This window comes from Crinia signifera, chromosome 1, assembly GCF_055691185.1.
Source record: "Crinia signifera chromosome 1, ASM5569118v1, whole genome shotgun sequence".
NCBI lineage: Eukaryota > Metazoa > Chordata > Amphibia > Anura > Myobatrachidae > Crinia > Crinia signifera.
In genome coordinates this window covers 108,082,224-108,108,488 of record NC_139217.1, presented here as the reverse complement: position 1 = coordinate 108,108,488, position 26,265 = coordinate 108,082,224, and the positions used below count along the sequence as shown (strand labels likewise).

The window sequence follows — 26,265 nt, the reverse complement described above, 5'->3', positions numbered from 1 at the left end:
CGGGACCATCGCACCCGATTTTTTAGTGCATGCGATGCCCCCGATTTTTCCTCACGATGCCCACGATCAGGATCGTTGTGGCCGTGCTAGGAAACAAGTACCGATATGCCTACTAACAGACATAAACGTGTGTTTCTGCAGATCTCTTCGGCAGGTATTTGCCCATTATTTCCATTTTAAATGCTGTTTCTCTTCAGTACCTTGGGCCTTATTCTAGTTCACTCTTAGAGGCAAAATCCTTCTCAAATGGACAAAACCATGTGCACTGCAGGTGGGGCAGATATAACATGTGCAGAGAGAATTAGATTTGGGCGGGTTTTTCTTCAAAGTGAGATCTATCTTGCAGTGTAAAAATAAAGCAGTCAGTATTTTCCCTGCACAGAAACAAAATATCTCACCCAAAGCTAAATCTCTCTGCACATGTTACATCTGCCCCCCTGCAGTGCACATGGTTTTGTCCATCTGAGACGGAATTTGCCTCTAAGAGTCAACTAGAATAAGGCCCTTTGAGACACTTTTTTCATACTGATTTGCACATGGCTTTTGATTCATTAATTGATTAATTGATTTTATTGATACATATATCTTTCTGGCTATGGTCCCTTATATTTGCTGTGTCTTTGATATTGTATGTTGAAACCGTTTTATTTTGTTGCTTTCAATTAACACTCTCATTGATTTTTATTGCACCATCAGAATCCACAGGCTTTTATAATTGGGACCATAGAGATCTGAAGATATGATATAAGATTTACAGAAGTACAGTACTTAAATAAACCAGAAAACTAAAGATACAGTATTGGTGGGTGTACGACCCACTTACACTTACACCTTTTATGAGGCACCGTGTCAAAACCTGTAGTGAAATCAAGCAAATCAACAGATTTCCCTAAGTCCAGCTCCCTACTGACCTCCTCATAGAAGCTAATTAAATTAGTCTGACATGATCTATTTTTTACGAACCCATGCTGAGCCTTACTTATCACTTTCTCCTTTTCTAAGAAATTTTGGATACTGTGGGCAGTATTCAATGAGAAAAATTCGCCGTGTTTTATGGCGAGTTTGTGCTATTTTCGCGTTGGAAGGAGCATTTTGCTCTCCAAAAGTGAACCACCCTATTCAATGTGATATTTTCGCCGACTTTCTAAGTGATTTTCGCCGTGTCTCTCCGTGTAGCAATTCTACATCTTTTCATGGAGAACTGGAATGTGAACTTTTAAACTAAAAGGTTTTTTTTTTTAATTTTGGTGTAAAAAAATCAGGAATTTTTTTTCTGTGAAGGGGCATGCTATTTTTATTCATGTGCTTATAGCACATGAATATATATTTAATTTAAAAAATATATATTTTTTTACACAGAGCAGCCAGCAGGGGTCCGGAGCTCTCGAGCCGCTCATTTAGATATTCATATATTCACTGCACCCGATCATTACCATAGGCGAATCTAGGGGGTGGTCCGGGGGTGCACAGGACCACCCATTAGCCCATTTTGTAGCTGAGGGATGGGGCTTTCCAACAAGCCCAGCCCCGTGTCTCTAGCCCCCTGGGAACCAGAGATACTGCCAGGCACAGCTGGAATGTTTTCCCTATAGGATAACATGGGATCCGCTAATTCTGACCCCCACCCAGTTCAACGGCTGCCAGTTCCCCCTTCAGCATCACTGAAGCTCGAGGTTGATCTCAGTCGAACCCAAATCGCTGGGCCTTCAATCTGATACCAGGCTGGATCCATATGGGTTAATTGGTTCCAGGGATATTGAGGTTAAACCGTTTTTTTTTTTTTTTTCATTTCTTAAATGTAATTTCATGACTGTTTATGTTCTTTGTGGGCAGATTTCTCTGGAACCAAACAGCCCAGTTTCATCATTCAAAGCCAACTCAAAAGTTCATCAATATGATACTGGTCTCATGTAAATGGGTCAGTTGGTTCCGAAGTTATAGCTGGTTGGTTAAAGGGCTGTCACCCCTGCAGCTTCCGCTCCAATTCTTCTCCCCGCTTTCACCTCAGCCAGCCCCCCCTTTAATCATGTGCACCACATGATTAAAGGGGGGGCTGGCTGAGGTGAAAGCGGGGAGAAGAATTGGACCCAGAGCCCGGCGAGCTCCCCCGACGTCACGCACAACAACAGCGCGCACAATATTTCAAATGTCCATTCGGCTAGAGGGGACACCAGGAGGGGAGTGGGAGCGTGCTCTGTGCTGCGCTCCTCTCCCCATAGAATCAGCTGCAATGCTCTCCATCTCTCCCTGCAGCAGCTGCAAAGGCTCATATAAAAATTTACAGTAAGTGGCACTTTTGGGGGCATTGCTTAAGGGAAGCTACAAGTGGCGGTATGTGGGGGCATTAGGCATAATGTGTGGCTTAATGTGTAAGGGGCATTATGTGTGCAGCATCATGTGTAAGGGGCATTATGTGTGCAGCATCCTGTGTAAGGGGCATTATGTGTGCAGCATCATGTGTAATGGGTACTATGGTGCACGGCATCATGTGTAATGGGTACTATGGTGCGCGGCCTCATGTGTAATGGGTACTATGGTGCGCGGCCTCATGTGTAATGGGTACTATGGTGTGCGGCATCATGTTTAATGGGTACTATGGTGTGCGGCATCATGTGTAATGGGTACTATGGTGCCATCAAGCAAGAACCCCCTAGCAATGAGCACGTAGGTAAGCAGCACTTATGTGGCAAATATGTAATGGGCATTATGGTTTGTTATATAGTATGTAATGGGCATCATGATGTGTGGCACAATGTGTAATGGGCATTATGGTGTGTGGCCTTATGTGTAATTGGCATTACGGCGTGTGGCTTTATGTGTAATGGGTATTACGGAGTTTGCTAAAATGTGTAATGGGCATTACTGTGTATGGTCTAAAGTGTAATACCACACCCCTTTTTGTGATGCCACGCCTCCTTCCCATTAGACCACACCCCTTTTTGCCACGCGGCTACGCCGCGCAAAGGCCCCCCTTTTGTTCTGTCTAGATCTGGGACCACCCATTACCATAATTCTAGATTCGCCTATGATCATTACATATGCATGATCGGGTGCAGTGAATACTGGGTCCCCTGCTGGCTATAGGGGGGGCAGCTTGTGCTGCCTGGGTCCCGGGGAGCCCACCTCCCCTCCACATATGTTCTGGGGCAGCCAGGGAGACTTTAATCTCCCTGGCTGCCACCGTCCCCCGGCTCCCTGCCGCGGACGCTCGTCCGCTGCAGGGGTTAAGACTCGCCGCGAGTGGCGGCGAGTCTTAACCACATTGAATAGTGGGAGCAGGAGTGGCAGCGAGCCCTCTGGAACAGGGCGAGTGCATGGCGAGAGAAAAAATCTCTTGCCATGCACGGAGAATAATTCTCATTGAATACTTCCCAGTCTCTTATTATTCCTTCTAATATTTTCCCTACAATGGATGTAAGGCTGACCAGTCTATAATTTGCAGGGTTAGTTTTGCTACCTTTCTTCCATATTGGTACTAAGTTAGCTATGCGCCAGTCTCTTGGAACCGTCCCCGAGTTTATTGATTCCTTGAATATCAGATATAATGATAGTGCTATGACAGAACTCAATTATTTTAGTATTATTTCGTCCGGGCCAGGAGATTTGTTACTATTTAGGTTCTGTAATCTATTTTTAACTATTTCCTCACTCAAACATACAGTTTGGGAGCAATCAAGAGCCAAGTATTTAATCTGTGGGAGATCTTCTGAAGATTCTTCCCCTGTAAACACTAAAGCAAAAAATTCACTGAATAATTATTTTCTCTTTTCCTTCTATTACCAGGGTACCCTGCCTATTTTTTAGTGGGCCAATATTTTTCTTCCTTAACCGTTTCCCATTTATCTAACTGTAAAAAAAATTGGGATTAGATTTGCTATCTGCGGTTATTTTACATTCAATCTCTAATTTACCCATCTTGATTGTATTTTTACATTTCTTATTACATTCTTTATATGCAGCAAATGATTTGGGTGTCCCATCCTGTTTAAACGTTTTGAATGCCCTCCTTTTTTTAGCTATTTCAAGTTTGACTTTGCGGTACTTATGTACTAACTGGGCTGCCGATTTTGAAATCGGATCCATCGCATCCGACCATATCGCATGCGATGCGATGCGATGGACCCGATTTTTCCATTGGATTCAATGTTAAAATGGACTGAGTCCATTTTAACATGGAATTCAATGGGAAAAAGGGGTCCTTTTCATACCCCTACTATCCAAGTGGGCATGGAGTTGGATATAAACCTGTGGCGAGCGTAGCGAGCCACCGAGCCCAAAGTGTGGCGAGAGGACGTATTCTGTGGCCCCTCGCGGGGCTCGCTACGCTCGCCACGCTTCGGGCTCGGTGGCACGCTACGCTCGCCACAGGTTTATATCCAACTCCATGCCCACTTGGATAGTAGGGGTATGAAAAGGACCCCTTTTTCCCATTGAATTCCATGTTAAAATGGACTCAGTCCATTTTAACATTGAATCCTATGGAAAAATCGGGTCCATCGCATCGCATCACATCTGATTGTATGCCTTAAGTTAAGGCATACAATCAAAAAATCGGCAGCCCAGATAATACATAAGTACCGACTTTGCTGTTAAGCCACAAAGGTTTCCTTTTGACATTTGTTCTTTTATTTACCCTAGAAACAAATTTATCAGTGCCCTCCAGCAGTATTTTTTATTATGTTTTTTTCCACCATTTAGTAGTTTATATACTTTAAGGACTCCTCAAACTTACCATAGTTTGCTTTTCTGAAACTTAAGGGCCTAGTTGCTCCAATATAATTATCTTTGTTAAAATCAAAATAAAATGTGATCATATTGTGATCACTGTTCCCTAATGTCTCCCTTATGGTTATGTTAGTAACAATGTCCCCGTTGTTGCTTATCAAGAGATCCAGGATATTGTTATTTCTGGTTGGACTTTCAATAAATTGATACAAATAGTGGTAATTTAGGGCATCCAATAAAACATTTCCCTTAGCGGTACTAGTTGACCTATCCTTCCTTTTTATTTCTAGGTAGTTAAAGTCACCCATAATAATAATGTCCCCTAAGCTGGCCACTTTTCCTACCTGTAGCAAGAGGCCTTTTTCCTCCTCCTTATTTATGTTGGGTGGTTTATAACATGTTCCTACTATAAGTTTTTTAGCCCCTTTAATATTACCTGTGATTTCTACCCATACCGATTCTACCAACCATTGTGCTCTCGTTTATGTCTTCCCTTATGTATGGTTTTAAGGATGGTTTAACATATAAACAAACCCCACCTCCCCTTCTACCTAATCTTTTTTTTTTTTATCTAAACAGACTATAACCCTATAGCCTCCCACTCATGTGATTCATCCCACCAAGTTTCAGTAATACCTATGAGATCAAAATCTTCCTCCAAAACTAGGGTCTCTAGTTCCCCCATTTTACCAGTTAGATTTGCAGAGTCGCCGTCCCGTTTGTATGGATCAGTGCCGGCAGGTGGCAGCGGACCCGGGTTCCATCCATCCATGGGAACGCCCAGTGTTGCATGGGCGTCCCCATGAAAACGCTGGGCATTCGCATGCGGGAGGAGGTGTGCTGGGGGCGGGCGGTTGACGTCACATGACGTCAGTCACCTGCCCTGTCTTCGGTGGAAGGGACGCATATATAAGTAATTCTCCACTGACTTATATTTGCGTGGCCTGAAGAAATCGGGAAGCGGGACATGCGAGGGATACGACTGTGGGGGTTCAGCTTACTGAGTCAACCAGGATCAGGGCCAATGTATTGAAGAAGAAACATTTTTGCTTTATTTCTGTATTCTTTACAATAACTTACATGATCAACATAAATGGGCAGAATTATAAACTGTAATATTTAGTATATATGGCAATTTTCTATTTTGAAGTGTTTTGTTGCTGGAATAGTGCTTATATTGTGTGTCCTTTTTCTATATTCTTTGCATGTAAAAGCTCCAGAAGAAGAAGGAGGGAAGCCTTTCCAGTGCCCCATCTGTGGCTTAGTGATCAAACGGAAGAGCTATTGGAAAAGGCACATGGTGATTCACACAGGTTTAAAAAGCCATCAGTGTCCACTATGTCCATTTCGTTGTGCCCGCAAGGACAATCTGAAATCACACATGAAGGTACAGTTCCATTCTGGTCCAAGTACATAGAAAGCTAAAAACTGCTTTGTGCTCTAAATACAAAATAACTTTGCACTAAAGTTACAAGTGCTCAGTGATTGCCTTGCGTCTGTGAAAGGTTTTCTCATCTGTGTATCATACCTTGTTATTACTGCTAGATGCTTCACATTGTTAGAGTTGTTTACTCCCGGCTTGACTGCACTGACATCAGGTTGCGCATTAACCTAGTTACGACAAGACAGGCTTTTTCCCTCCCAGTTTGCTTTATGTTCTTTCTTTGTGTACTTTGATGCCAAATGCTTGTCCATTCTTAACATTTCTTACCCAATCAATCAGGGGATATTGCAATACCTCAGTTTGTATTGTAATTGCCACTACTGAGAGAGAGAGAGAAAGAAAGAAAGAAAGAAAGAAAGAAAGAAAGAAAGAAAGAAAGAAAGAAAGAACAGAACAGAACAGTGGTCCTCATTCTAGTTTGTTTGCTCCCCTGCATGTTCGCACAGAGGAGTAGTGTTTAGCAACTGCACATGTGCATAAACATTTATGCGCATGTGCAGCCGAATTGTGCGAAGCAAATTGCTTATTCACTGGCCCGCTTGCACTTAGCAGTGAAGATGAGCTTGGGATGGTGACGAGGGGTAGCACCCATGGGAAGGGAAGGGGGGGGTTTAACTAATGGCCAAGTGGCCTCTAGTTGAAGGGCGCCTACAGGGATGGTTTGGCAAGCTGCTCCTACTGGGGGTGTCAGTCCCCGGGTATAGTATGCAAATGGAAAAAATGGGGGTGGGTGGAGCGCTATGAGCAATAATGGGTTAACGATGTATTTAGAACATGAAAAATGTATTCTTTATAAAAAGTTAAATTGTGCTATGCACTTGGTTGGTATATAATAATATTCATAGAAATAACATATTGCACAGTAAGTAAATAAATACAAAAATACATTAAAAAGAAGAAATGTACGTTAATATGAAAATAAAAAATTGTAAAACAAAAGGGTCTGATACTTATGGTCAGAAGTCCCGTTTACCCCAGGATGGGGAGACGAAAATGGAGTTGGAATGATCCTGGGATTATGCCTTAAATTGTAGGATATTGTGGGAGTCCATGAAACCTTGCCGGATTGTTGTTTTCACGCTGGAGGATGTTGTTATAGCCCCTGGTGGAGTGTGGGGAGTCCTCAACAATGATGCGGAATAGTAATCCTGATTGTGCAGGTAGTGGTTCCCAAATTGGTGGTGTGGCAAATGAGGCCCAGGTATTGCAAGATTGTAGTATTCAGTCTCCAAATGACTGTATTGCAAATGGATAGAGGGGAGGGATCAGACCATAGATGCCCAATAAAATCAGCAGGTGCTCCCTGACATGTTTCGCCGTCCAACTGACAGCTTTTTCAAAGGTCTCCAGCGTGAAAACAACAATCCGGCAAGGTTTCATGGACTCCCACAATATCCTACAATTTAAGGCATAATCCCAGGATCATTCCAACTCCATTTTCGTCTCCCCATCCTGGGGTAAACGGGACTTCTGACCATAAGTATCAGACCCTTTTGTTTTACAATTTTTTATTTTCATATTAATGTACATTTCTTCTTTTTAATGTATTTTTGTATTTATTTACTTACTGTGCAATATGTTATTTCTATGAATATTATTATATACCAACCAAGTGCATAGCACAATTTAACTTTTTATAAAGAATAAATTTTTCATGTTCTAAATACATCGTTAACCCATTATTGCTCATAGCGCTCCACCCACCCCCATTTTTTCCACCCATGGGAAGGGACAGCGTTTCATGGGCGTTCCCATGCTAATGCACTGGTGACGCGGGTCGGGCAGCTGATGTCAGCGGAGGTCATATGCCCGCCCGCTTCCCGTACAGTGACCCTGCAGATCTAAGACACAAGAAAGATGTCTTAGGTCTGCAGGCGTTTGCAAAATCAATCGGTGGTCGGCGATTTTACATAATTTCAATAAATCACTCCGAAAATTGCTGAATATCTCTGTGTGTGTGTAGATCACACAGTGGTCCAAATTACCGGCATTGTGTGCTGAGAGACCTGAGCATTCTGAGTGAAGCACCATTACTCAGAACGCACTCCCTACACACGTCGGTACAATGTAGGGCCCTTATATTTTTATCAGATGAGCCTTAGGGTCAAAATGATACGAGAAAGAAGAAAGATCAGTAGAGAACTGTATAACCTGTTCAACTGATTGCAAAAGTAACTTAAAAAGGTAACCTTTATTATTATTATTATTTTTAAAAAGGTGTTTATTGCACACCCATTTAAGATAAAGTGCAAGAAAATATAGGAAATAATGATCCCAATGACTTAGGCGGGGTATCGTTAAAATATCGCTATTTTTCCCAATGTTTAACCATTTTTTTTCTAATTGGATCACCCGATTAAAAAGTTCTGCTTCGCACGAAAACACACAGGTTCAGGGATTGTTCGCAAGGATTTGTTTTGGTGATTATAAATTGCATTTAGGCACTTATTGGCTTTACTATTCTATTGGATTATTCCCCCAGGAATCTACCACAAGCTATGTGTCATGATTGACCAATGAACACCCTTGAAGGAAATAGAGCAGATGGGTAGAAGTTACTTGTTCTATACCACCTCACATCCCCCACTCAACATCTGCCTAATGTAGATTACTCCTAAGTCCTCCCACCAATAGGTCTAATATCCTTATGCTACAGGCATTACTCCTGACATGTCTCCCACCCACCTTTGAATCCTCAAGCAGCAGGGAGCAATTTCATTACCAGTCCTTACATTGAACCACGTACAATTGAAATATTTCCTCATCGGTCCACTTTGAGGTTTTGCTTCTTGAGCCACGATTAGCGCTGCACAATGCAGGCTTTGCATAGTGCAGCACTATGCAAAGCCGTCCTCAAAGCTGCTCATCTGCTGGTATAACCAGCAGATGAGCGGCTTTCCCGGCAATGATGCGGGAGTGAGTAGCAGCGCTCACCACTCATCGCCGGGGCATACATACTGGGCGGCTTTGAGCTGAAAGCCGCTCAAACTTGCTGTTTTGAGCGGCTTTCAGCTCAATATCGCCCAGTGTGTGTGGGCCTTTATGGCACATAAATCCATTAGAGCAGGCACTCACAACCACGGTCCTCAAGGCACACCAACAGTGCAGGTTTTAGTGATATCCAGGCTTCAGCACAGATGGTTTAATCAGAATCACTCAGGTACTTATTACGTCACCTGTGCTCAAGCCTGGATATCTCTAAAACCAGCACTGTTAGTGTGCCTTGAGGACCGTGGTTGGGAATGCCTGCATTAGACCATTAAAGAAAAATGAAAATATAAGAAATGCATAGTAATGTATGTAACTTCTTATTTAGCACTGAATTAAGAAATTTAAATTAATGGCGGCAGGTATGCTGTAAAATGCACACATTACCATGTAGCTGACATCTATAATGTAACTTGTCTACATTTTTAGCAATTAGCTTTCAATATGTAGAGCTTCTAAAGGGAAATGAGCCCTTCTGACTCATTGGGGGTTATTCTAGTTCATTCTTTCTGACAAAATCCTTCTTAGATGGACAAAACCATGTGCACTGCGGGTGGGGCAGATGTAACTTGTGCAGAGAGAATTAGATTTTGGTGGGGTTTTTCTTCAAAGTGAGATCTATATTGCAGTGTAAAATCATGCAGTCAGTATTTTCCCTGCACAGAAACAAAATAACTCACCGAAATCTAATTCTCTATGCACATGTTACATCTGCCCCCCTGCAGTACACATGGTTTTGTCCATCTAAGAAGGATTTTGTCAGAAAGAATGAACTAGAATAAACCCCATTGTGACCAGGAATTTCTGCTATATGGCAACTTTAAAGACCATGTAACTAATTGTTACCTCTACAATCAGGTCCATCAGCACCAGGACAGAGGAGAGACCTTCCAGTGTCAGCTCTGCCCTTTCACCTCTTCCCGCCATTTCAGCCTGAAACTGCACATGCGCTGCCATCAGCACTTCCTTCGGGCTGAAGCCAAGGTGAAAGACGAACCCAGTGATATTGACATGAAAGAATCCCCTTTTCATAATTCAATGGGAAGCCAGGATGAGGGGAGTGCTTCACCTGCACACAGCTCTCTGCTTCCAGAAACTCTAAGCCAGATCAGTTCGGTTGCTATTAAAGAGGAGCCCAAAGACAATGACTGCCCCTCCATGACGCACTTTGCCGAAAGACCTAACAGCAACAGCAGTATGAAGCTAAAAGACGCCTTGGACTTTGTTACATGCCCGTCATCTCTTTTCAGTCAGGATATATCGGTCAAGATGGCTTCCGATTTTCTGATGAAATTATCAGGTATGCCTCCTCATTTCTTTTCTATTTGTATTTGAAGTGTTTATGAAAATATCCATTACTTAAGCCTATTCTAGACTGAAAATGATTGACTACTGAACGATTAGTCAGCACTGCATTCATTTTCTAATTCTGCACTTCCATGATTAGGTGTATGCTGTTGTGCCTGTCTTAATGGACCTCAGTCGAATGCAGGTCAGCTGTAACTGCTCCCATTGTGTACGTACGGCACTAACAATGTATGTTCGTCCTTTAGCTGAGTTGTAGGAATCTTTTCTGTGCACTCTCCACTGGTCTGCATGCCTACTTTCATAGTTGCCAATCGTCTTCAGGGCACATTTCCACAGCAAGTGTGTCTATAACACGCCATTTATGTTTCTGTCTAAGCATGGGGCGATTTTCACCCTATTTCTAAGCGATCGGACTGGATCGCTTAGACATGGAGCACTGATCTCTCCGTGTGTACAACCCCGGGTGAAAGCGAAGCGCGGTCCCATTCGTCGCCATTGCCCACAAGGAAAGTCTTTCATGCTAGATCGCGGGGCTATGCCTATAAACAATACAATACCCACAGATCGCTCAGAACACATTTTGGTGTGCATCGCGGTCGTACCGCAGTGTGTGCTGAGTAATCATGCTTTAGCCCGTTGCCCAGCACAGGCTCCCCCATTGCCCCCGTGTAAAGCCAGAAGTTACTACCTCACTGAAGAACGCCCCTTTACAGCCAAGTTATGTTTCTTTTAATTGCAAGTGTACAGTAGATGCATTTGCTGCGCGTGCGACTCAGAATACTTGGATACACTTGGTTCAGGGTTATACAAATCTTAAAAACATATATGATATGGTCTTTAAACAACTCTAACCGCTCTTTGCGCTGATCTAGAATAATATATCATGCATCAGACTGCGCAAAACAACTTTCCAGGAATGAAGACACCGAGGCAAAGCTGTTCACTATACATGCGCAACTGGGAAAAATGCCACGCCACCTATCGGCACACACATTAACCCACTGCGATTAGATACAACGCCGCTACAGCAAAAGTCTCTTCATTTGGGCACACCATATATCAGGATTTCTTTAGAACTGGGATAATGACCTGCGTCTCTGCTTCATGGTGTCCCTAATAGCCTGGAAGAGAATGTACTTTGTGTTGCGGTGCTTAAATAGAGAATAATGTCTAAATATAAAATGTAAAAGCTTGTAAAGAGGTTATACACCAAATGAGTCGGCATAAAATGCAATAACCGTTCTGCTACTTTAATCACATGATTGTCGGTAGACAAAGGCTAGCTAGCTAGGAACGGTTCACTAAAACTTTGTTAAGTTACTGATACGCAATTATAAAAGCTACCATACTGTGGATAATAGTCTTTCTCTGCTCTAAGCAATATGGGTGTGCAGCTATATAATATCCCTCTATCTCTCTTACATTTACCCTTTGACAAATTGCATTCTAGCAAATTACGAAAATTATAAGTTGCCAGTGTTAAGTCGGCAATGCAGCAGTAATGAAGTTCCATTTACAGTTTAAAAGAAAAAAAACTAATGTGGTATTTTTTTTTGTCCTTTTTGATGACTGCAAATACCATTAAAACCTCTTGAGAATGACAGTGCTCCTATAAGGATGGTAATTGGCTATTGGAAAATACGAGCTGCATTTCACTAAATGTCATAGCCAAATGACTTGTACTTGAAAATATTACAGCATATTGTTCCCTGTATTATTTTTTTATGCCTTACACTGTGTTACTGGAAGAGCGTTGTGTTCTCATGTCCCTTGGTCTTTGCTCCTTAGAGAGTGTGGAGCTTTTGACCTTTGAATGCAGACAGGAGAAAGGATGCAGTGGTTATAAAGATCACATTTTAAACCGAGGGAGAGAAAAAAATAAAAAAAATGAATATATCAAAGAAAAGAAAAGGAGGTAACCATCTAGAAGATGAACTATGACTTGATACGGCCTTTAGTCTTTTGACATTTTCTGGGCATGACATTTGATTTGGGCATATAACAGTACCATCTATGTAAATATGTGTTTGTTTAGTGTGGAATTACATTAGCCAATATGTGTACCCAGCTATGTCAGGAGTGATGAGACCCGGCGTGGGTGCATGCCAGGCACATGAGCCAGGGCAAGTTACTACTAGAACATATTGCATTCTGGGAGTTAGCCAAGATATAATAGGTTGTCAATGCGGATGTCAGTACTTTCTGCTAAATTATGTATTTGTCCTGCACTTTTACAAATAGCTGTGGATTCAGTTGCTACTGTATTTGCATAGCTGCACATAGTGCCTTGTGCTTAATTGAATCTACCCTTGATGTGCAATAGAAAAGGCACAAATCCATATCTAAAAAAATTAATAGATTTTGGGGTCACAAGGCGGAACTCTGGCAAAGTATAATCACGGTGCCTGGTCCATAAGTTAAGCAATACAGTACACTTACCCCCAACGGCATGGATATTATATATATAATATGCATACATACATACATACATACACACACACACATACACACATTCACTTCAACTGTTGGGGGATCCGGCTCTCCCTGATGAAAACTGACACTGCTCAGTTGAAACAGCTGTCAGGACAGCAGCAGCTGCTACCTGTTTCTATCTTTATGGAATAAAAGGATTTCTTCATACTTGAGTGCCGGTTCTGACTCCTTCCATGCCGTGGGGGGTAAGTGTACTGTAAAAAAAAAAATATATATATATATATCAAATAAAAAGACAGTGTAGCTGATCGGTAAGAAGTCCTAGACAATAATACACCCTAAAAATATATTTACAGCTTTAAAACTAAAATAAATTATGAATCTGATACTATAAATCTAACGTATAAATCTAACTTTCTTAATAACCCTGCAATACTTACAGTATATTTCACACATACATCAGTTTTAATGATGTCACTTTATTTACTTCCATGTCCTGGGAATGGAGGAGCATTTGGAACAATGAACAATGATATTTGTTTTTAAACAAACCCACCTCAGTAGCAAGGAGAAGAGCATGGCTTAGTTTAAATACAGTGGGTACAATTGCTATCGGGCCTAGATCTTTAGGGTGGGGGTTATACAGTTGCATACCAGTTTCCCAGAATTGCCTGCTAAACTTTTGTCTGATCCAATGTCCAGACGGAATTGTGTGACATTACATTTTCAGTGAAGGGGCACTGTAAAGTGGCACAATATGAGCTGGAGGATACTGTAATGTAACTGGGGCACTTCAATATGGCACAGCCAATCAGCGTCCAGCCGGTGTTTTCAAATTCAGCAGCGCTTCCTGCCCCACAGCCCGGCACATAGCGCTACAAGTTCCCAGCCGCCGCTGCCCGTATCCCCACTGCCTGGACGCCGCTTCCCAGATCCCCGATGCCCTGCCGTCGCAGCAGCAACTTCCCGGGGATTACTTGTGATTTATTGCATGTTAAAATGGCACATCAAGTGCCAAATTGCAAGCGAGCCTCCTGGGGAGCTGCCGAGGGGCTCTCAAGGGCAAACTGGTCTGACTTGTCCTGAGAACAAGTTGGACTAGTGTATGGGGCCTTTACAGATCTACTAGTACAGGAGTATGGTTATATTTTAGTGTATGCACTGCATGTTTCAGGTCTCTCTACAGATTTGATATGATATTCTGGGTCCTTAGAAGGTCAAGTCGTAATCTTTTGTTCCTGTAAGTGCTTTATAGTTGATTTAGAGCTGTGTTTTGGATCATTTGCTGAAATACCCAACCTCTTCCCTGCTCCAATTTGCTTTACTGACTTTGGGAATGTTAGATACTAGAATTTGTTGATATTTAGTTGATTCTATCCTTTCTTTGACCTGGAAATTATTTGTGTGCCACTGGCTGCAACACAACCCAGAGCACAATGGGCCTAAATCAGATGTGAACATAGTAGCTATCTCCTTACATGGAAGCAACAGTAGGCATCTGATATAAAATGCCTTTTGCTGACATAAGTGCATATTTGACAACTTTTTGGCAGGGGTGCGATCACGTCATCCCCCACTGAAGTAAGCTCTGCAAGTGTGTGGATGAGCAGTGAGTGTATGTCCAGTTCTGTGAGTCTTGCCTTCTTTTCTGAGTGGCCACCCGATTTTTTTTGGAGCCTCCTGGCTGTCCCGGGAAAGTAGGCATGTATGCATTAGTGATCTGAGCTGCGTCCTGCAACCCATCGTCTGGCTGCATGACCATAGGGTTGTGCAAGCCAGCTGCCACACATCCAACAAAGGAGCCAGGAAATTGCCATCTTTCAACAAAGAACTTGGCCTTATCGCTATAACATGGCAGTTACTGTAGAAGCTGATGACTGGTACTTTATTTAAATCCACTTAAGCTCTCTCTAAGGCTTAGTAAATAGCCTCCACAGACTTCTAAGTAACAAAAACCCACAATCATCAGATTCATTCATTTTTTATCGATTCTATACACAATTTACCAAATGAGGCAGCCATTTTTGGCGCATTAAAGGTTTCAGTGCATGGAAGAAGCAGTATCTGGACATGTGATACACATTGAGGCAAACTAAAATATAGATTTCCAGATACTGCCGAACCAAAACCTGCAGAATCATCAGATCCAGGCGTTTTATTTTTATCCTGTCCGCAAATGTACCATGGGAGGCAGCCATCTTGGGCACATTACATAGGTCATAGTGCATTAGATCAGCAGTACATGCAGATGTGATCCATAATGGGGAAGTACGAGAAACATATGACGTACAAAATATAAGCATCTCACACTGGCATCAGAAACATGGGGGGGGGGGAGTGTAAAGCTGGTGGATCCACACCATGCGATGGTGCGAACCAGTGACATTATGATGCAATGTAACTATACATTGCATCCGCTGGCATTCACAGCATGATCCTCTGTACAACAGCGCAATATATAATTAATTGCTGCTCTCAACCAAGGAGTCTCATCCAATGGGATTATTCAGTCAATGAAGGCCAACTACAACATATTGGGGGTACAAACTATATGATACATACAATATATATCAGTCCAATACGTGTCGGCATGATATATTTTCCCCTGTAGTGTGTACATAGCTGAAATGTTACAAGAAGTAGGGGAAATGCAAAATATATTAAATTCCTCAGAGCCGTAACAGGGCACAGATGCACTGTGTGCCGACTCCGCCCCCTGAATATGCAACGTTATGTTGCAGGGGACAGGAGCACCAGTGCAGCACTGGATGCCCTGATTGGCTACACAGACTGCAAGGTGCCTGTTTAAAGCGCAAGATACTGACTGCAATGTGCTGTTCCATGCACCCTTCTAGCCAGAAGCAACAGCCGTGATTCAGCGACTTTGGCTGCACAGAGGGCAAGGGCTCTGTGGTCGGCAAACTGGTTTCACACCCCTAGTTATGTCCTGTCATTTGTAATTGATATAAAAGAGAGTTGGGATTGGAAGGGGAGACTTGACAGTCTGTGACTATATCTGTAGATTAGTGGTTCCCCTAAGGATGATAGGTACAGAAGGCACAATTTATTTAAATGTAATATTTTTTGGTACTTGTGTATTATAGCGGCGCCCCCGATGTACATCGTACGATGAACGTATCGCATCGCATCGCATGCCATGTACCCGATGGCATGCGATGCAACGCTATTTTGCCCCCCTATACGATTAAAAATCGTATAAGCACCCTAAAGGGTGCTTACAATGTTAAATGCACCCCCACGCCACCCCCCCCACTATAAACGTGAACCCGAAGCGTGGCGAGCGCAGCGAGCCCGCGAGGGGCGGCGGTACGCGTCCTACGACCTTTTCATACCCCCACTATCCACGTCGGCATGGAGTTGAGAATAGATTACTGTGGCGAGCGCAGCGAGCCACCGAGCCCGAAGCGTGGCGAGGGGACGCGGATACCTTCACAGGTAAACGCGTCCCTTCGCGGGCTTCACAGGTATCCGCGTCCCCTCGCGGGGCTCGCCACGCTTCGGGCTCGGTGGCTCGCTGCGCTCGCCACATTAAACTATTCTCAACTCCACGCCGACGTGGATAGTGGGGGTATGAAAAGGTCGTAGGACGCGTACCGCCGCCCCTCGCGGGCTCGCTGCGCTCGCCACGCTTCGGGTTCACGTTTATAGTGGGGGGGTGGCGTGGGGGTGCATTTAACATTGTAAGCACCCATTAGGGTGCTTAACATTGTATAAGCACCCATTAGGGTGCTTATACAATGTTTAATCGCATCGCATCGTATGGCATTGTATGCCATGTACAATGGCATACAATTTGAAAATTGTATGCCATCGTACACTAACCAACGAAATCGCGTTGCATCGCATACCATCGCATGCGTTATGGTATGCGATGCGATGGGCGCCGCCAAAATACACAAGTACCTATTTATTCCCAAATGTATCAATGAAAAACTTTTCCTAGGGGTACCGTGAAAAATCCTGATACTCTAATCCAGGGGTGGCCATGCCGCTCTTCGAGATTTACCAATGGTTAAAATGTACTTTGGGAGATTGCACTGTATATCAGTTAATGTTTCCCCATAGGTACTGTCAGGAGAGCAGGGGATGGGATGGGGAGCATGCATGTTTTCTTAATTTATTACAGACATTCCATTATGGCAAACATAAATGTAAAATCTATTTCGACCATCCTATATCTAATAAATTCACACAAGCAAATAGTTGGGTACACACTCTACGATGTGCAAACAATATGATATGGTCAATGATTTCCCGGTCAAACAATACAGTGCGTACACACTGTCCAACCTTCCAATTGACAAACTATATATATTGTCAGTGACTACATCCAGTAGTATGCTGTATTTGACAATATCCACCGATTGAGCTACCTGCATGGACAACGGAGTTTGTTGTCTCCGAACTGCGGGAGCGAGCACATGGTAAGTACACACTATACAATGTGAACAATTTATCCTTATGAATCACGTTGTAACTATAAATTGTCCATAATAACCCATAGTTACAAAGAAATGCCAGCTACAAACTAAAAAGGTTTTGTTTTTCTTAAGAAAAAAATAAAAACAGAAATGTTACTGGTATATGACGATTTGATTAGATGGGCTTTTATGCAGGTAGCAGTGATTGTCACCATGAACCTGAGATACAGTAATCCACAAGTAAGAAAATGAAATCACACTGGTCTTCAGAATTTGTACAATAGGGGAATACAAAAGGTCACAGTCAGCTGTCAGAATGAACTCTGTACATCAGATTGCACAGTGAGTAATCTATTGAAATACTGATATGCCAGGAGACACATGCAAATGTGTTTCATTTATGCAAAAGGCCCAGCCATTTCATGGTGACTTACTAAAGGTCCCTGCGCCTGACCTATAAGCTTTGTTGCCTAGCAACAGGATATAAAGTCACAGGGGTTGAGGGATGTATCTGTAATATTTCCCTCACTTGGATTCAGCGCTGCGGATGGTAATGTGCATGGGTGTACTTATTATTATTGTATGTGAAATAAAGGGTGTTTTTGTTTGTGTAAATGAATACATTTTGTTTGCACTACACAACACATGAGATACCGACTACAAAAATATCCTGCTGAAATAGGATCATCAACTTTCTAGCATAGGCAAATACCACAGAGATTGTCATAGAAGATGCGTTGTTTTTTTTTTTTACAGATTTGCCCTTCATGGCTAATACATCTTTATTTTTGGATCAGTCCTGTAGGCCTCTTGTATCACCATTATACAGCAATGATCTTACCTGTCCCCCAGTGTTTCTGCCTCCACTGCACATGTATGACGCTATTATTTCTAGATATTTTACTGGGTATGTGCAGGGCCGGCGCCACCACTAGGCAAGTCTAGGCATGTGCCTACGGCGCCGGCCACTGGAGGGCGGCATTCTGGACCCGCTTCCTTGGATCCAGGTAAAGTGATGGCGGCCGCATCACCCCCACCCCCCCACCCCCCACCCCCCCGGGACTCGGCGGCAGCGGTGGCCGCATCACACCCCCCCTCCCTCAGGACTCGGCGGTGGCCGCTTTAAGCTCCCCCCGGCACATCACTCACCCCCCCGTGCACAGGTGAGCCGGCCCTGGGTATGCGCAATCTTTATCTGAAGCTGGGTTCACACTATGCGATCAATGTAGACGATATGCACGGTAACAATATCGTTAATGATATTATCTACATATCAATGTGTACCCAGTATATCGTTAACGATGCACTTTACCACTGATCGTTAATGATAACCCCTGTCTCTTGAACATACAATCAAAGCTGACAATGTTGCCAGATGCACTAAACTTCAAAAGTGATAAAATGGAGAGTGAACAACCAACCGATCAGGTCCTGTCTGACATTTTTCAAACACAGTCTGTGAAATGGAAGTTAGGAGCTGATTGGTTGTTTATCACTCTCCATTTTATCACTTTTGAAGCTTAGTGTATCTGGCCCAATTTCATCAGCGACTGCATGTTTGGCGTGGGTCTCTGTGATATCGCTTAATGAGAGTGTTAACTATATTGTTCTGTGCTTTTTGCGCAAATCGTTTGTTTCGTGGCACTGGTGATTTAGTTAGAGATATCAGCTGTGCAGCATGTAGTGCGGGCTTAAGTTCCCAATTGCACATGCATGAAAATAATACTGACACTGTAGAATATTGACATTATTTTTTGTGATTATTTTCTATATTAAATTCAAGGATATAGACCCTAAAGATCAATACAGGGCTGGCGATTTACCACCCCTAATGAGTGTTTGGTAGCCTCCAGGTTATTCCAAATTGGGGAACGTGGTGTGATCAGCACTGCATCACTGCAGAGAGCCCAGGTCACACTATATAACTGGAGGCTGGTTCTTGCTTTGTAAAAAGAAGCCAACAGCACCACCTTCTCTTTGAGTTTTGCTTTAGCACAGGAAATGGTTGATAGTTTCAGTTGATGAGAGAAAAAGCTATTTCCACTTTTCCCTATTCAGCATTACACCATCAATGCAGTTTGTTCTTTTAAGTTGCAAATATTTCTGTTGCTTACATGCGCACAGGTACACACACACACACACACACACACACACAAACACATTCAGTGTCATGTTACTGAGATTTTGATCTTCTCACTTTGCCAGAATTTAAAACCTTTCTATAAACTGTGATGATTAACCCTTTCTAAACCGCAGAGATGATTACAAAAAATGTGTGCTTGGAGCGTGTAGTGTTAATGGAAGGCATGTGCGAAAAACTACATGTAGGGGCCTGAGTGTGAACGAAGGTTAGACTTTCTCCTACACCATCCAGGCCTGATGACAGGGGAGGTCAAAGGGGATAGACCCCAATGTCCTGAGGGGCCCCAAAGGCTAAACCCACCAGTCAGCCCCCAACTGTTCAGTCCCGCATTCGGCAGCCCCCCTGCCCTAGCTCAGATGCCGACCCTCTTTGAGATGCATGGGACTCATGGGGGCACTCTCCGTGTATATGCCTGTGTCTAGGAGCCACCTGCTGCTAGAGTACCTGTAGAGGCTCTCAGTGGATGCAGAGCCCCTTCCCCTTTACATTACTGTTACTTACAAGATCTGTCCTATAGCACAGGCAGTGGAGCCAGATTTAGGGAGCACAGAACCAATGTCTCCGTTATCCCGATTGCCTGACTTGGAGCCTCTAAAAGTGTTTTTGTTTTACTTTGTCTTTTACAGAAATAAAATAGAGAATTTTTCCACTGCTAATTGAGGTTACGTTACTCCTGGAGTATTATGTTCAGTTCTGGAGGCCATATCTCCAGAAGGATATAAATACATTAGAGACTGTACAAAGAAGGGCAACTAAAATGGTGCATCACAAAACGTACCAGGAAAGACTTAAACATCTTGGGGGAGATTCTGTAAAGCAGAAATGCGGTAAAAACCCTGTTTTCGGGGTTTTTACCGCATTTCTATATGCTATATGGCGCCTCCGCAGTGCCAGCAAAAGCTGGCGATTCCCTGCAGAAGCCTATGGGCTTCTTACCGCAGCTCTGTTTGAGGGATCCATCACGGATCCCTCCCAGCATGCCCTGCGCACGGCGCGTCACTCTGCGCATGCGCAGATGGACTCCCGGGTCACATACCCGGAAGTCCAGCACCGGCACCGCATCGCAAGGGACAGCTCTTATTGCAAGAGCTGTCCCTTGCGTTAATAACAGCATATGTTACAGCATATGCCGTTATTAATAATGCAGTAGCCGGCGATAATGGGCGCGGATGTTACAACATCCAGCCCCTTAATATGTAAAGTTTACAGCAGAGAAGGGAAAAGGGTAACATGATAGAAACTTTCAAATATATCAAGGGTTTGAACAAAGTACATGAGGGAGACATTCAACAGAACACGAGGACATGCACTGAAACTAGAGGGAGGAACATTCAGGGCAAATTTGAGGGAAAAATTACTTCACAGAAAGGGATAAGATAGTGGATAAGTGGAATAGCCTCCCATCAGAGGTGGTAGAGTCAAATACAGTAGAGCAATTTAAACATGCTTGGGATAGGCATATTGATATCCTTTCAAAGAAATAAGGATCAAATATGGTTTAAGGTAACATGTTTAAAAAGGGGCAGACTAGATGGGTCAAGTGGTTCTTATCTGCTATCAAATTCTATGTTTAAAATTAAGACATTAAGGGGCAGATTTATTAAGCTTGGAGAAGAGATAAACTGGAGATAAAGCGGAGAAAAGGTAAAAGGAGATAAAGCACCAGCCAATCAGCTGTGTTTGCAAAAGACAGTTGGGAGTTGATTGGCTGGTGCTTTATCTCCTTTTACCTTTTCTCCACTTTATCTCCAGTTTATCTCTTCTCCAAGCCTAATAAATCTGCCCCTAAAACTATAAGTAGTGGAGAAATAGTGTGCGATCCAGAATCGGATCCCCCTCTGTGTGTGGCCGCTGGCTGTGTTTCCAGGGTTCCCATTTTCGCCTGTAGGTTTAATGCTGCTGCTTCCTCTACCCATGTCTGCACGGGGCAGATGAACACTGATGTCTGAGGGCAGCACGGGTAGCTCCCAGTGAATTGCTGGTCGTGCAAAAACACGAGGATATGATGATAACTCTTCCGCCATTACTAATATTATTTTCAAGTACCCCCAACCAGTCTGCATTGTACCCAGGTTGGGAACCACTGGTTTAGGAGACAGCTTTGTTTACATTGCAGTGTAAATTTACATTAACAATGTTAGCAAGATGGGCCAAGTGGTTCTTATCTGACGTCAAATTCTATGTTTCTATGTTTCAATTCCACAGTCTAGAAAATTGCACTTGCTAAAGTATTAGCAAACAAACCTGAATTAGACCCTTTGTTTGAGAGCATTACAGTAAGTGGTGCTCTAGCTACAGCTGCTGGGACTGGATGTTATAGAATTGTTCAGCAACGATACATTTATACTACAATGCCATTAGCTATTGCTAACTAAGCACTCATAACATCCTGCATCCAGAAGCTGGATTTAGAGCGCACCTAACCCTAATATTCCCAAAGACACTGGTTAAACCGGTTTCCTCTCACAATAAAAATATAGAGGTAGATTAATTGGCTTTTGACACACATTAAACCCTAGTGTGCAAGTGTGTGCGTGTACATGTGTTTAGGGCAGAATACAGTAGATGGGCCAAATGGTTCTCATCTTCCATTAAATTCTATGTTTCTAAGTATAACATAAATACATTTAAAACAGGGACACTTATAGTTAGAGTAAAAAATTCCCAAGTACAACCACAATAAAAAATTCGGTACTTGTTTCCTAGCACAGCGCCCCCGATTTTGATTGTATTTCATCTTATACAATCGCATTGCATGCAATATAGTGGCATGCGCTGCAATGCGATCGTATACGATTTTTTATTGTACAAGCGCCCTGATGGGTCCTTACAATGTTAAATTGCCCCCCATAGTCAATGCCACCCCCACGATCAATGCCAACCCGAAGCGTGGCGAGCGCAGCGAGCCTGCGAGGGGCGGCGGTACACGTCCTCCGACCTTTTCATACCCCCACTATCCACGTCGGCGTGGAGTTGATTTTAGATAGTGTGGCGAGCGCAGCAAGCCCCACGAGGGAACACAGATTACTTTACATGTATTGCGCATCCCCATGCGGGGCTCGCTGCGCTTCGGGCTCGGTGGCTCGCTGCACTCGCCACACTATTTAAAATCAACTCCACGACGACGTGGATAGTGGGGGTATAAAAAGGTCGGAGGACGCGTACCGCCGCCCCACGCAGGCTCACTGCGCTCGCCACGCTTCGAGTTGGCGTTGATCCTGGGGGTGGCGTTGACTAAGGGGGGGCCATTTCACATTGTAAGGACCCATCAGGGTGCTTGTACAATCAAAAATCGTATACGATCGCATCGTATGCCATTGTATGGCATACAATGCGATGCAATATTTTATTGTACAACATCGTATACCATCGTATACCATCGTATACCTTAATAAGTGTTATGGTATATGATGCGCCGTGCTAGGAAACAAGTACCAAAAATTAAAATAGGTATTTAGGAATTAGTATGTTATTTTTGGTTTTACAGTATTTTATTTTGTTCTTATATTTTGGTTTGATTTTGTTTCTTTCTTTGCTTTTATTATTTATTTTCTCTCTTATTTTTATTTCTTTATTTGCAAAATGTCACTGGATCCTCTTCTTGATGCAGATATACTTAAGCGTTTATCCCCCAGTTATGATATATAATTAGTAGAGACAGGATTATACGCATTTGCATATTTGCATATGCATTTGCATATTTTGCCCATTGTCACTGGTTATTGCATATTTTACCTAAAATATAGTGATGGTGCATATTTTAGGTCCCACCCGCAAGTCACAGCACTGCTTTGCCCTGCTGCTGCTGGCCAGGTAGTGGTAGAGTGTGCAGGCTGGGGCAATATGCGCGCAGAGTGGGGAACCTTGGATGTACGCTATGTCTGACCTGACACTGCTCTAGGCTGCCAATCCATATTGATAAAAGTCAGTCAGGGCGGATGCCATTACGAAGCTCTTGAACCTTTGCCTGCCCCTGGCCTGGGATATTACACCAAGAGACAGACTTCTGCAGCAGAGGAGGAGGGCATAAGGGATGTGACATCATGCTGCGCGGAGAAAATGCTGTCACAGTGAGTATGCGGCGCAGGGAGGAAGCCTTCCACTGCGCCGCCCTCACACGCTATGCTGACATTTGATCCATCGGCGCTGGAGATGAGATTACACAGATTACTTTACATGTATTGCGCATCCCTTTGCGGTCCGTGCAGTTGATGCAAGAAGAGCTTTGGACGCTGCAGTATGCTTATTAAATAAATAAGTTAAAAATTACTTTTTTATTATTTAATGTAGCATATTTTAACACTTTTCATGCATATTTTAAGTATTTTTCATGCATATTTGCATGCATATTTCAAGCTTTTTTTGTTGCATATAATCCTATCTCTAATAATTGGTATTGTCTTTTATGTACAGTATCTCCTACTTACATACTAATACAATATTTATCTACCTAATTCTTGACCACCTATCAGCAGCATCCATCCATTGTCATCATTTTTCCATTAACATCCTTATTTATTATTATCAGCAAACTACTCATTTCCCCATGCTCTATCTATAGTATATATAGTGTAGATTTCTAAGCTCCCCAACTACTGTATTATTTCACATTACCCATTGTGGTCTCAGTAACCTTGCTAGGCCTCAAAGCCTCTTCACCTTTTGGATAGTATACATTCATAAAACAAAGACACAATCAAGCAAAATAAATTTTTAAGTAAAAATAGCTTTATTGAGTTTTTAAGGAAAGGAAGTTACGCTTTTTTTTTACTCTGCATTATAAATTAGGAATTATTTGACCAAGATTGGCCAGTTGTTCTTACAAGGTTGTCCTATAAGAGGACCAAGCTGGTTGCAGCCTCCTTCATGACTCAGGAGAGGAAAACCCCCTGTGGTGGAAACCTCTGGGAACCCGTGGCTGAAGGACTGCCCGTCCCTCTAGGCCAGGCTTTCCCAACCACGGTCCTCAAGGCACACCAACAGTGCAGGTTTTAGTGATATCCAGGCTTCAGCACAGATGGTTTAATCAGAATCCCTCAGATACTAATTAAGTCACCTGTGGTCAGGCCTGGATATCACTAAAACCAGCACTGTTGGTGTGCCTTGAGGACCGTGGTTGGGAATGCCTGCTCTAGGCATTAGGAGGCTTACCAGATGTATTGAAATACCATATGAAATATACATTCATATGAAAAGAAATATACAAATATACCCTAATCATTGGCTGATGTCATTAATAAAGCTCTTTTCCACATCTCCTGATATTACCCAAATCATATTCCTCACAAAGCTGTGCATTGTTCTAAAGAGGCTGGTCATCTCCATTTGAGAACCATTGTATTTATCTCCTAGAACCTCCAATGGTAGTAAAAAAAAGCCCAAGGTCATCTTTTTAGGGTAGTCATGCTCCAAGTCTGCAGGCACATCCAGGTGAGGCACCTAGCCTGTGACAAAATTACAGCAGTGTGCAACAGGGGTGGATTGGGAATGGACAGTGACCATTGAAAATTTTGTAGAAGAGGCCTGACATGGTCAGCACCAGAGGTATACCGTTCTGTGTAGCCCTGTCAGCATCACTGGGTAGCAGAGTTACAGTACTGCACAGAGACAGAATGAGTGGGGATAATGCAGTCAGTGTCAGTGTAGAATGGCAATTGGTTTTGCTCCCCTAACTGAATTTTGAACTGTGCTGCACCACCCATCTGGAGCTTCCCCTGGTATGGTGGGCTGTCTGTTAGGGGGTTAGGCAAACAAAACCCCCACTATTTGGTTAGCTGCAGCATATGCAGCTTTAGTGTTACATTAGTTTAAATATATGTGTATAAATTGTATAATACATTAAATAATCCTCTATATCAGGGGTGGCCAACCGGTCAGAGGTAAAGAGCCGAAAAATATCGGTAGTCAAGCTAAAGAGCCGACATCATGCGCGCGCCGAAGGCGCATGCGCCAAAAAAAGGGGCGTAGTTTATTTTGACCCCTTGGGTGGGTGTGATACAAATATGCCTCCAATAGTGCAGTGCCATATATACATATGCCCCCAATAGTGCCAGATACACATATGCCCCCCACGGTGCCAGGTATGCACCACACGGTGCCGGGTATGCCCCCACAGTGCCACAAATTGCTATGCCCCCACAGTGCAAATTTCCCAGCTGCAGCACTCACCGTTGTTGCTGCTGCTGCCAGGCGGGGAGAGGACAGTCTGGTGTCCCCCTGCAGTCCTCCTGTCATGTCACTGATGGGAGGAGAGCACAGCACACCGCGCGTCTCCTTCCCCCTCACTTCCCTGTGACTGGGCTGTCCACCAATCAAAGCTCGCTGGCCGGCTCCTGATTGGCTGCTGGCCCGCGAGCTCTGATTGGCGGACGGCCCAGTCACAAGGATGCACAGTAAGGGGTTAGGAGAGATGCGCGATGCGTGCTCTCCTCCCCTCAGAAGGAGAAGGGATTCAGGGAACAGGCTGTAGGGGGACTGGGACGGACGGTGGGCGGCGGGCAGCAGTGGGAGCAGGAGCCTCACTTTACAAGGGGTAGAGCCGCATGAGGCTCAAGAGCCACGGGTTGGCCACCACTGCTCTATATGCTTGGACACATCCAGAAGAAAATGGAAACCATTATAGGGCAAGGGGAGAGGTTAGCGGCACTAGTTATATTTGGGCATCCCGAGCGCCCAGAAAAGGGGCGTGGTCCTCAAAATACATGCCATCTGTGCAAGCCACTCTCCTTTTTGTCATGCAGGGTGATAGTAGTGCACATACACGGAGTGACAGAGGGGCATAC

At 43.5% G+C, this 26,265-nt stretch overlaps 1 protein-coding gene across 3 annotated transcripts in view; it reads left to right on the top strand.

The window, feature by feature from the left end:
* The window catches only part of ZNF827 (zinc finger protein 827), a 177,312-nt gene that overhangs the window by 89,450 nt on the left and 61,597 nt on the right, over nt 1-26,265 (top strand). For all 3 annotated transcript variants that reach the window (XM_083171196.1, XM_083171200.1, XM_083171202.1), the window contains exons 4-5: nt 5,940-6,112; nt 10,016-10,457. In XM_083171196.1, coding sequence (XP_083027322.1) covers nt 5,940-6,112; nt 10,016-10,457 — 615 coding nt within the window. The remainder of the gene's footprint in view (nt 1-5,939; nt 6,113-10,015; nt 10,458-26,265) is intronic.